This window comes from Prenolepis imparis, unplaced genomic scaffold (genome assembly GCF_030444845.1).
Source record: "Prenolepis imparis isolate NDT839.2.m4 unplaced genomic scaffold, iyPreImpa1.0 SCAF_15, whole genome shotgun sequence".
Lineage (NCBI taxonomy): Eukaryota > Metazoa > Arthropoda > Insecta > Hymenoptera > Formicidae > Prenolepis > Prenolepis imparis.
The window spans coordinates 289,505-302,036 of NW_028141173.1; the positions used below are offsets into that span (position 1 = coordinate 289,505).

Sequence of the window (12,532 nt, forward strand, 5' to 3'; positions counted from 1 at the left end):
GTTTAATAAACGGATGAGATAGTCTATCGAATGTAGAAAATTAAAATCTCATAATTTTATTATAATTCTAAAAATAGAACAATTTTACTTAAACTTTTAACTAAAAAATAAGTCGATTGATAAATTATTACGAAGAATATATATCTCACTTTTATACACATACATTATATTAAAATATCCATAAGAATATAAATATGATATTAAGATTCTATTATATGCAGCTTCCGAAAAGTAGCAAAGAGAGATTAAAAATGTAGATATGCAAAAGAATCACTATGAAATACTATTAAATAAGTAATCAAAATTTGTATCTATTGATTAAAAATGACGAAACTAATTGACGATCGATATAAAATAATTAATCATTTTTTGTCTATATCTAACAAAGTTCCGAAATTTTTCCCTCTATTTAATTAATATAATTTCTCATTAATTCTGACCGGGATCGTATTGATAAATCTGCGATTTGAAAAAATTCACAATTTTTATCCATTAAAGTTATCCAGCAAAAAATTTTAATGCAGTTATATAAATTGACAAATAATTTAAGTAATTGACAGTCCCACGATATATAAAAAATCGCTTGCATTTTTAATAGTTTCGAAAAGAAAAAATGTATCGATAATCGAAGCAATATTATACTTGTGAAATAAATATACAAATCAAATTGACGAATGCAATTTATACCTTCTTTTGCAAAATCAAACCGGTATATTAATTAGAGCTTCTATAGAAATCGTACGATCGTATTTCGAACTTTGTGTTTTACGAGAGCAAAAAAATGTCAGTGTGATCGAATCGACTGACGAATCGCAGTTGCGAAATGTGAATTAAATTTGCACATTTCTTCTCGATGCGAGGCGATGCTGTTGTCGCGTTTCCTGGCAGCGTCAGACACGGATAAGCTTCGCTATTTCGCGCGGCACTGAGGCACCGGGCGACTCATTCATCGTCGGTACCCCGTGAACGCGAACGCACACAAACACGAGCATCTGTGCGTCGCGCAGGCGTTGCACCCTCTGCCGTTGTTCACCCCTTTAAACCCTCTTTGGCGGCGCGTTGTCTCGACAAAAAAGAGAGAAATCGCGCGAAGAAAAAAAGAAATGGAGAGTTTTCGTCACGTGCGTTTTCTATGCACGAAACGCGATCGAGGTGGCAAGATTTATCGTCGCGATTCATTTCCGCGGGGGAGAGAGAAAGCCAAAAAATGCTATTCGGACACGATTTATGATATCTGTACGGCAAAATTGTTCTGCTACCTGCTACGCCAACATCGGACAAGCATTGTGGTGTTTTGTCTCGCGTATGTAGAAAACTGATCGGAATAATAGGAATGGCAAGAAAGAGAGAGAGAGAACAGAGAGAAATGTGTATCGGATTGAAAGTAAACATTCCGTTCGAGTGACAAAGAAGTTAGTTTTTTGTTTATTATTCCACGTATCAAACAGTTAAATTCATGACAAAATAATTCGATATCTGGTTATTCCTGATTGTCTACCGAAATCGTACGATCGAAACTTGGATTGTTACGGGTCACAGGTTGTCTGTGCTTACTGTCGGTGAATCGGAAAATACTTGTTCATTTCAGAAACTAGACTGTCGGAAGTACATAATACATATACAGATATACACTAAACTTTGACTCGAATGAAACATTTGCCAGTCGCAGTGAAGTAACTGTCACAGTGATTTAGCTGTCGGGAATCGAGATCTCGAATGTACTTAGTCGGTCTGCGAGTTCGTAATTGAAGTTTTAAAATTAAATGAAATATATATACATATACACATAAGAAGAGATACATATTTGAAATATTTATTTTTTATTCGTCGGCGTGAAATTACATTACTGAATAAACAAAATACGATAATCTTATTATCCATATATCAATATGATAATCTTATTGTGAAGTCGAGCATAAGTTTTATTAAAGCAGATGTCTCCCTTTCACGACCGATGTTCCCGTAGCAAGTGGAAGGAGAAATAAAGTCTCTCGTCGCTTCCATGAAGCCGGCAATCTCACAAGAGTTTCTGATGTAATCAGAGAGAGTTGCTGTACTTCTTTGACGTAACACACAACAGTTCTCAGCGAAAAACTCGGCAATATATGCTTAAATCGGATTTCACATCGGTAATATAATTGCACTACGATCGAATGTTTTCTTATTGCAATATAAAATTCGATTGAGTTAATATGGCGATTTGCGAACGAGAATTTCTATTTAGAAAAGTGTATTTTGAAAGGAAATGTGTTTACCTATATATGCGCGGTGTGGATTATAAATTTTGTTCTTACTTTGGATGTCATAATGTGCTACAAATACCCGAGACAGATTGTGTGTGTATATGGTTTGAGATTTTTCCAAATTCTATTATACAATATGTATCTTATATCGTGATTATAATATATTAACAATAAGAAATTGCAATTTCTTTGCTTTAAAATTTATTAAAAAATATTATATAATATTTATTAATTTTGTTTTGTGTTATTTCGCGATATTTTCTACACAATTGGAAACATACTGTCCTAGAACATTTATTAGCCTATACATGAAAATGAGGAGCCGGCCAGACTATGATTTGGATTATAATTTCTATTTAATGTGATAGTTTGAATGAGATTTTAAGGTGCGAAAAATTCTAGCGACTCTTGACATATTCATATCGCCGAACGCGAATGATTAAATTCCGATCAGATAAGCTATTTTTTGTAATAAGAGATTGTGTCCAGTGATAGTTATGGCAGCTGTTTGCATAAAATACCGATTTGATGATTTAGCGATAAACCGTTACCTCGGCTTTCAATGCTAGCTGATTGTGAGTACATATGTATGTACATACAGTCAATAAGTCACAGTGATGATGAGTTGATTTTGTTCTTTCGACATGCCCGATCGCGATTAAATTTGCACATGTGACAGGAAATAACAAACGTCTCGACGTATTTCTCTCTGGACATCGATTAGTTTAAATTTGTGATTTAAACCTTTTTTTTCAGGAGTTATTTCTTCATTCACGCAGTAAACTCAAATGCGTTGATTTCGTTATGTAACTGTTATTCTTGAAAGAATCGATCTGTTAAGAAACTGTGCGGAAAAATCATCGCGACGATTCTTTTTATACGACCGAATAAGTGGAGAGTGTATCGCGGGTTAAAGTGAAGCGATTTACAGATACGAAAGTGAGCAAGCAAAGAACTCGGTCGTGTCACAAACAGAACCGTTTCTTGCTTCCCTTTCTCTACTTGTTATTTTTCCTCGTCAAAAGTGTGTTACATCATTTTGCAACGTTAGATTAGATTTGCAAACTATTTTACGATCGAGCCTCGAGGAATTCACGTCGTCTTCGTTATTATTTCGTGTCAGGGTGTCAATCGAAGAGCTCAGTGGATGATAGTAAGTATATATACATATATTGCATATACAAGGTGATTTAGTATAAAAATTGAAGCTCTAAAATGCTAAATATTACACTAGTTTCTTATATAAATAAAGCTTTGATATAATATTTCTATAGGATGATTATATATCTTTCTGCATATGTTTAGGATATTAAAATAAATAAAATAATAATAGATTATTGCAATTGTTTAAAGCAAAAGACAATTAAATTAATTTTTATTCTAAAAAGGATGTAACTTTAAAAGAAATACGAAATATAATTCGCATAATTATAATACAATTTTTTTTAGAGAGGAAAGAAAAATCTCAATAAATGTGAGATAAATAACAAATATAACATTTTTACAAAATTTATTTAATGCATTAATATATATTTATTTGACAAACTAATTTTTTTTTAATTCCATAAAAACGCCCGAAAATAGGGAAGAAAAATAAACAGAAATCTTAATCATCTTAACTCTCTCGTTTTGCTTGACGTCACTAAATCGCTCGTGCGATATTGTAAGAAAATGAGACCGAGTTTTGTTTTTAGTGGCCAAATGGTACGAGAAGAATAAATGCGGTGATTATGTCAAACGAAGATTGCCGATACTCAGTTGGTTACCGCGATATCGATCCACGTGGATTTTGCAGGATGCACTGGCCGGCATCACGGTTGGTCTCACCGCGGTTCCGCAGGCCATCGCTTACGGTATCGTCGCCGGTTTAAATGCTGAGGTAAAGGTCACGAAAAAGAGGGCGACGACCGCATAAATTTTGCGTCGCGTTATCTCGAATCGATAAGCGTTTGTCATAACGTATCGGAAGAATAAAACGGAATTTTTCTGAATAAGACTGTTTGAGAGAAATCTGAGGGAGAAATAAAAAATTAAGATTTTTCTATTCACTTAATTCAAGTCAATATAATGTTACGAATGTTGCTTGAAAGAGTATTATTTATCGAAAAAATATTTTATTAATAACTTGTCTATTATACATATACATATATATAATAGAAAAATATTGATATGTGCAGCATAAAATTTAAATATATATTTCCTAAGCTATACATTCTTTTTAATAATCTTGTACTTTGCATTAATAATAATTAATTATTAATAAATTATATATAGACATGTATATTTATATCGATATGTATAGCATTTTTAATTAATTTTAGTGACATCTTTAAATAACTATATTTTTAACTTCTCTCTATAATGTATGTTATGATTTTATAGTATGGACTGTATGCAGCATTTATGGCATCATTTATATATGTTATTTTTGGTTCTTGTGAAAACATCACTATTGGTCCAACAGCCATTATGGCTACCATGGTTCAACCGTTAGTTGAAAAATATGGTGTTGACATGGCTATATTAATCACTTTTCTAAAAGGATGTATTATTACGCTTCTAGGAATTTTTCATTTAGGTACGTTTATTTATAATCTTATACACAGTTTATAAAAAAGAAGTAAGAAAAATAAATTATTTAAAATATATTTAAGAGAAATATATATACATATTAGAAAATAGGATACAAATATAAAAATGTTACATGTGTGCATTTCTTTTCTGACAATATATAATGTGTATTTAAGGATTTCTACTGGACTTTATATCACTTCCGGTAATCACTGGCTTTACTTCAGCTGCGGCAATCAATATAGCATCTTCGCAATTTAAGTCGCTTCTAGGCATTCTTGGTAGAAGTGAGAATTTTTTGGATTCTTTGATAATGATCTTCAAAAATCTCAATGAGATACGGTATCAAGATACTTTGCTAGGAATTGGGACTATCGCTATATTAGTTTTGCTCAAGGTATAAAATTTTTTCAATCTTTATTTCGATCAAATTCTCAAGATGTTTGACTTTATTAAAACCGAAAGAATTATTTATTTACAAAATCAGATATGAAAAGAGCTAATAATTCAATTTATTATTATAATTATTTATTTTATATATAAGAAACACAGATATATTCGTACTATAAATTCTGTTGCAATGTGAAGACTTTATCAATTTATTGGCCGATATTTTGTTCAATGAATATTCAGTTGAACGTTTATTTTACACTTTTTTAAATAATTTTTTAGATTATATATTTCAGTAATTAAATAATTGAGTAATGTATTTTATAACAAGAGATACAAAATTTGCTGTATAATATCTTATTTTTTTCTTTTTTTTTTCTTTAACATTTAGAATATACCAGGACGGCGTACAGGAACAATTTTTCAAAAAATGGGATGGTTCCTTGCTTTGTCTCGTAATGCATTAGTCGTAATTATAGGCACCGTTATGGCGTACATATTTTACATTAACAAACAAGAGCCTTTCAATTTAACGGGTGAGTGAAGCTAAATTATATATTTGTTTAATATTATAATTAATTAATTAATGTTACTGAATTTGAACTAAAGTAAACTTTGACAATTAAACGTATAGCAACTCGATAATTATAAAATTTCGATTATCTTTCATTTAATATTCTCCTCCCGATATTTCGAAATTATGGACTTAAATCTAGAATATTTATCATATTATCGAACCCAGGGGACAATCAGAATTCGTGATAATAAATCTTGTTTTGGCCGATTAATTATCAAATTTCGCACAATCAATACTTGTCTTTGCATCAAGGACGGAGGTTGACTTTTTAAAAATATGTTTTGTTGTCAAAATTACTCGCGATTAATTTACTAGTTTAAATTATTATTAATATTAATTAGCATTTGTGTCTCGCGTAATTCTCTTTTTGAAATAATTATGAAAGTCATTAGATATGACTACAAAAAAGAATAATTTTCTTTTCATATTAAAATATTACGAAATAGTAGCGGATTGTTTTTTTTTGTTTCAAGATATTAATATATTGAGAAAAGATATTTCCTGATATTACGATTAAAACGTTTATTTCGCGCCTTGATATATAAAACGCAAATAATACATATAGACAAAATATTCCAGGTTCGATGGGTCAGGGTTTACCACCATTCGCTCCTCCACCGTTTTCTACAACATTTAAAAATCGTACGTACGATTTTTTGGAAATGACCACCGCAATGGGAACGACACTATTCACGATACCGATCGTGTCGACAATCGAGCACATAGCCATCGCAAAAGCCTTCGGTAATTAGATTTTTATCATTATCAAATTGCCATTATCATTTTCACAAAGTTATAGATAAAGGCTTTATAGTAAAAGGTAAAAGGAACTTCTCAAAACGCGCTTTTACACGTCGCGCTTTTACTTTACTTTTGTCGCTACTCTCTCTTAATATAAAAGCATTTGTTATTATCCTTTTTTTACGTAACATTATTATTTTCGAGAGAAGTCGAGTCTCTGTGCTTATTATCAATGAAAATAATATAGAATACGAATTATTTTAGGGAAGGGCAAACCTCTAGATGCCACGCAGGAGATGATCGCTCTAGGTGTCTGTAATATTTTCGGATCGTTTGTTCGTTCGATGCCAGTTACGGGATCTTTCACACGAACGGCTGTCAATCATGCATCGGGCGTCAAAACCCCATTGGGGGGAATATTTACAGGTACGTGAGTAGTGAACAAAAATTTGTTCATCTTTGTGTCCAACGTGATTTAAATACATGATTTGATTTGACGTGCGTAAAATATATATCTCCCTGCAGAGTATGTTTCAGAATATATCTGAATTGCTGTCAGCGCGTGCAATGATAGCAGTTTTATTTTATAAAGATTTGTTTTGAGAAGAATGTAAATAAATGTAATGTAAAGTATGATAAATATATGTAAAGAATGTAAATAATCAATCGAATAATAAGAATCGAAGGGTCTGAATAGCTCAGATGGTGAGAGCAGTCGCCTGACAAGCGAAAGGGTTCGATTCCCGATTCAGCGACTTTCGGATCTATATTTTTCTCGCCTATAATTCTATAGGGGAGTTAGAGGGGATCCGGGAAATTAAATCTCGAATTGAGATTATTCCCAAATAAAGTCTTGGCATAAATACCAAGCAAAATTAGTGCCTCGTGCACAATGAATTAAATTCCAACGAAAAAATTAATTTCATTGGAAGCATACGTACTGACATCCACGTTTGGCTCGCATAGCCAATGTAATTTTCATCATTCATATTCGAATGTAAATAAATAAATAAAATTTTTGACAGGCGGTCTGGTGATTCTCGCGGTTAGTCTATTGACTTCTACCTTCCGCTTCATACCTAAGGCAACGCTAGCGGGCCTCATCATATGTGCCATGTACTACATGCTTGATTTCTCGACATATGCCTTACTGTGGCATGCCAGAAGTAAGTTCCAAGATGAATCTGTACCTCCCTCCCTCCCCCCTCCTCTCTTTCTCACTCTCGGTATAGTTAATCTATATCTATACACATCTTAACCAGTATATGAACGATGTTGCACAAAGGAACCAACGTCAATGCACGAGAGCATCACTTACACGAATTCCATTCGTGGTGTATTTGTTCTCGGAAAGCCCGCGTGAAACAATAATGCTCGAACGCGTCCTTGTGATAGCATTTATTGTTAAGACGGAGTAGTGACGTCCGTTCCCCTTTTGAGATTGTTTGATCGATATCGTTTGATGTTTTATATTTTGATAACATTTTATATGAAAGCTTTTTTTATTAGTGTGATGTTGCAATTATTATTTGTGTGTTAATTTATTAAATTGTTTAATTTATTGATTAACATATATATTTACATATATATATTAATTAACACATACTTATCGATTAATATATAATTTAGATTGATTATATTAATCTAAATTCAACTTTTGAAAGCAGAAAATGCTAATAAATGTGTAAAGTAAATGTTGCCCGAGCAAAGCCGAATTAATATTGATCTTGTGCTTTTTATTAATAAATTAAATATTTCGATGTTTCTAATAAATAGCTATAAAAGTTTTTTAGACACTTTAGTTAAAAAAAACTAATAATACATAACTGTGCATATTTTTTTGTAGAGATCGATTTTTTTGTGATGATGCTGACATCAGTTCCATGCGTTTTTCTTGGTTTGGAGTATGGTATCTTAATCGGCATCGTTGTCAATCTTATAGGTTTACTATATTACTCAGCGCGACCTTCCATTGCAATGAAAATTGAACAGGTAATAATGAGTTGATTGTGTCGATCTTTTAATATAAAATAATTTGATCAAAAGTATATATATGTTTTTTTTTAATGCATTGTTTAGCAAATTCTTTTATCAAATCTTTTACCAAATATTCTTTTAATGCTTAAAATCAAATAAAAGCTTTCTTTAATTAATATGAAAGAAAGAAAATATATATTCGATAGATATATTGTATTATAGCGCTGTTCTTCTTAAACCACTTTATCTTAAACCACTAATAAGAAAAAAATATATACATATATATATAATATATATATAATTACTATCTAATATATCCTTCCTTTTTATTTAATTTTTAATTTAATTAATCCACTGTTGTATTTAAATCAAATGATTGATTTTAAAATGTCGTATCGCGAATATACAATTTTTTTCGAGATTGTCTCTGGAATAAGTTCTTTACTACAGCTACCTGCATAAACGAATTACAAATTTTTTTTTTCTGTTTTTAATGCAGATCGAAGAGGAAACCGTAATAATTGTCATACCCGAAGAAGCGGTAGCTTTTCCAGCGGCAGAACGATTGCGTGCTAACATAATGAGACTTTCTGGAGAAAGTGAATGCAGTGTGATACTTGATTGTAAGAACTTGAAAAGAATCGATGTTACGGTTGCTAAGGTATGCAATAAACTCACAGTGTACGTGAAAAAAACCACACAATTTTAATATAAGATGCTTTTTGAGATAGATTCAGAGAAACGTCGCGGACAAACAGATATGAAAAGACGATAATAACTGAATAGTATCGATGATTGCTGTATGCATTCTTTTATTTTGTAAAACATTTGAAAAGACGATTTAAAATTAAAGCTCCTCGTTTTAGCATAACTAGAACAACACAAGCGCGCGCGCTATTCCTCGATTTTCCATTTCTAAAAAGTGCATGTTAAGTCGATTCTCGAAAGTCTCGAAGTATTGTTGCCTCTTTTCCGCAATAGCAGTTTGACAGTTAGTCCAAAATAAAATAAAATAAAATAATAATATGTTTTAAATAATATGTGATAATACTTTAAGCTTGATTAATATTTTTGATATTTGCGTATACGCACTTCTTTCTCTGTTGTGTTAATATCATAATTAACATAAAATCATTTACCTTGCAGAATGTCAAGCTTTTGGCAAAGGACCTTTCAGTACGTGGACAAAGCATTGTTTGCAGTAATTGCTGCGAAAGTGTGGATGCCATTCTGAAGATCGTAGCACCGGAATTATTAAACGTCAAGAAAGATAAGGGTAACCCATGATTGACGAAGATAGACGTTACACGACTTTTACTAAATATAGGTATGACGTGCATGCGGGTTTAGAAACGCCACATGAGGCTAATAAATAGTATAAATGCGTTAGTCGCTCATTAAACTTTAGGATATCTCTAGGGAGTCTGCAATTTGTTAGATTTATTTCTATTTATATGTGCTATTTATGCATTTATTAAAACGAAATAAATCCAATGCATGACTTGAAGAACATAAAAGGATAAAAATATAAAGAAGTTTAAGAGATGTGATAGACTTTATTTTTATTTTTTATGTTATATCGATCGATTCTTATTTCAATAATTTAATCTTTTTTCTAATACAAATTTTATTTTGCATTTTATATTCATATTTCTTAATAATATTATAATTCTTATATTTTACATTTAATTCTAATTTTTAATAATATTTTATATTTCTTTGTAACGCGAGTATTATTACATATTGTATCAATATTATTTATGAATATAATATCTTTTATACAATATAAATTGAATTTTAAAAGAATTCGTAAGAGGAGAGCCTTAATACATCAGAGGACATTTAATCTTATCTTAACCTAATTTATTTCCTAGATAAATTATCTGCGAAGACAAATTATTTCCTCCGAGTCTTTCTCCTCGTCGAAAATTTTCCTTATGTTTATTCACCCGAAACTTTGACCCAATCGGCACTCTTTTATATTTCAGATTTCAGAACAGCACCGTTTATAATCGCTGAAGGGAAAGTAATGCGGGCCAAAAACGTGCCTTATTAGCTCATTTCTTTTATTGTTTCTGCTTCGACGAAATTGAGATTTCACCTGCGTGATAATGGTCTCTCGCACGACCATTACGAGATAAGTAAATCTCGATCGTGAGGGTAAAATAAAACTAAGAAATGCATGTCACACACATGTATATGTTTAAAAAAAAAGTAAATATATGATATGGTACCCTTAATACGCGATATGTGTGCAGAATGTCCTATAGATGATAAAAAATTGTAATCTTTTTAAAAATTGTTTATTTTGCAATTTTTACTTTTTGTACACACATAGATTATAATATAATTTGGCACATAAATACGCATTTATGGAATATAAATATGATGGTGTCTTAAACGAGATTTGTAAATACTAATTTATTGTTATGATTTCCGGCTTAATTCGATGATAATTATCGATGTGCTGTTCCATCGTCTCATTTTCGCGCAGAATCCAGTAACATACCTTGCAGTATCTTTGACAATGAAATTTGACGTGAGTAGATAAAGAAAGTAAAGTGGCGATTGGCTCCTGACAAAAATTACATTTATATTCTAAAGTACGTCGATCAGTAACCTGGAAAAAAATTTAATAATGATAAAATATTTTTTATTTTTACAAAAGAACAATATATATTTTTACTTCATAATTAAAATGGGAAATCTTTCATTTCTTTGGGAGTCTTCGAAAAATTTTAGAATATTTAATTTACATAAATTAATGACGGCATAACAATTAAATATAATATAAATGTATTATTGCTTGATCGTTTCGGACAATTCATTTTTCGCTTTGTTGATACTAATATTATCTTTATTTTTTCAGAGCTGTGCGCACAAGAAACGCTGAGAAAAAAAAAGCAAATATATATCCGTAGGGGAGACGTGCGAAACATCGAGCGAGAAAATTGTGACTTTTAACACTAAACAATTCTTGTATCTTATAAAACATTATATTTAAAAATAGATTTAAAAAATTGGAAATCACGAATGAAAATGAATCAAGATGAAATATACATATAACAGCAGGCTTAAAAGTGCAGCATATATAACAAGCATATTAAAATACAATATATTACCATATTGCTTTGCAAAAAAATGTACATAAAATTTAAATGATAAAATTCTTTATGCACATTTAAAGGCGAAATGTTTGAATAACAAGAATTTTATTCTACTTTTTACTTAACTATAGATAGCTTCGAAATACAGGTAATAAAAAAAGTTTCAAACTTTTCATAAATATAATGTTTACTTACAACAGTCGCATCGCCACTACCACCATGGTCCAATTTTTCGGAAATCACTGTGTAATATGGCATTTTTGAACTAGTGGTCTGCTTTCGCCGTAGTTGTATCGGTAGTATGATAGGTTGTTTCTGTATCTCGAACTGCGTAGATTAAAAGTTTGTTTTGACGCATCGAAGCGCTTTAAGAATTAATTATCGCGGATATGCAAACTTCTTTGAAATTCTAATATGTTTGCACTTTTTAAAAGCGATTTTCACATCGCGACAAATCAATCGCTGAGATAAAGCTCTCGCGTCAACATCAGCATAAATACCTTTCTCATAGTCTGTGCAGGCGTACGGATGTCGTAAATGAAATCCTTCTTTGTCATTTTCTCACTGACATTACGGTTACATCGCAAATTGTATTTGGAAGCATCCACCAACTTAGCAGTTGATGATATAATTTCTTGGCAGGCGTTCATATTTGCATTTTGTCGCTTGTCATTTTTCTCACATATTTGCACAATCATGATTCTTAAAAAAAAAATAATAAAAAAAACAAAAACTTTCCATACAGGAAATCGATGAAAATTAAAAATGCATTCAAAAACAAGACACACTTTATATTTCGCCTCATTGATAATATTAAAAGAACTTGCGACAGATTTTGAGTTACGAGCAATAGATGTAGTATAAATATATATATAGTTAAAGACCAATTTATTATGAAATTTATTTATTTCTGTTATAGTGATATA

General features: G+C 31.0%; 3 protein-coding genes across 8 annotated transcripts in view; 1 reads left to right on the top strand and 2 right to left on the bottom strand.

Annotated features, from left to right (window-relative positions):
• The window catches only part of LOC145945797 (trissin receptor-like), a 44,505-nt gene extending 43,591 nt beyond the window's left edge, over positions 1–914 (bottom strand). The window contains exon 1 of the mRNA XM_083054957.1: positions 688–914. The gene's annotated coding sequence lies outside the window, so the exon portion shown is untranslated. The remainder of the gene's footprint in view (positions 1–687) is intronic.
• A 1,104-nt stretch (positions 915–2,018) lies between these two features.
• Positions 2,019–11,843, top strand: LOC145946120 (sodium-independent sulfate anion transporter). Of its 6 annotated transcripts, none has more exons than XM_083055562.1 (13): positions 2,019–2,129; positions 3,000–3,396; positions 3,938–4,122; positions 4,626–4,821; positions 4,991–5,211; positions 5,596–5,740; positions 6,361–6,525; positions 6,787–6,948; positions 7,548–7,688; positions 8,369–8,514; positions 8,999–9,160; positions 9,646–9,826; positions 11,369–11,843. In XM_083055562.1, coding segments are annotated over exons 2-12 (1,665 nt in total). In that variant the 5' UTR covers positions 2,019–2,129; positions 3,000–3,395; the 3' UTR covers positions 9,787–9,826; positions 11,369–11,843. The 6 variants fall into 6 exon arrangements, with proteins under 6 accessions (XP_082911688.1, XP_082911686.1, XP_082911684.1 ...); XM_083055560.1 differs by lacking the exon at positions 11,369–11,843 and adding an exon at positions 10,488–10,946; XM_083055558.1 differs by lacking the exon at positions 11,369–11,843 and having other exon boundaries at positions 9,646–10,077.
• On the bottom strand, positions 10,787–12,256 carry LOC145946121 (uncharacterized). The gene is made up of 3 exons (XM_083055565.1): positions 12,107–12,256; positions 11,802–11,933; positions 10,787–11,119 (listed from the first exon to the last, which is right to left on the bottom strand). The coding sequence occupies exons 1-3, from the start codon at positions 12,254–12,256 to the stop codon at positions 10,916–10,918; spliced, it is 486 nt and encodes a 161-aa protein (XP_082911691.1). The 3' UTR covers positions 10,787–10,915.
• Positions 12,257–12,532: the final 276 nt, after the last annotated feature.

Coding starts and splice junctions, on each gene's coding strand:
- LOC145946120 (XM_083055562.1), top strand. Junction 5,212..5,595: donor CTATATTAGTTTTGCTCAAG/GTATAAAATTTT, acceptor TTTAACATTTAG/AATATACCAGGACGGCGTAC. Junction 9,161..9,645: donor TCGATGTTACGGTTGCTAAG/GTATGCAATAAA, acceptor TTTACCTTGCAG/AATGTCAAGCTTTTGGCAAA.
- LOC145946121 (XM_083055565.1), bottom strand. CDS start 12,256: ATGAACGCCTGCCAAGAAATTATATCATCAACTGCTAAGTTGGTGGAT. Junction 11,934..12,106: donor CTGCACAGACTATGAGAAAG/GTATTTATGCTG, acceptor TAATCTACGCAG/TTCGAGATACAGAAACAACC. Junction 11,120..11,801: donor GTAGTGGCGATGCGACTGTT/GTAAGTAAACAT, acceptor ATTTTTTTCCAG/GTTACTGATCGACGTACTTT.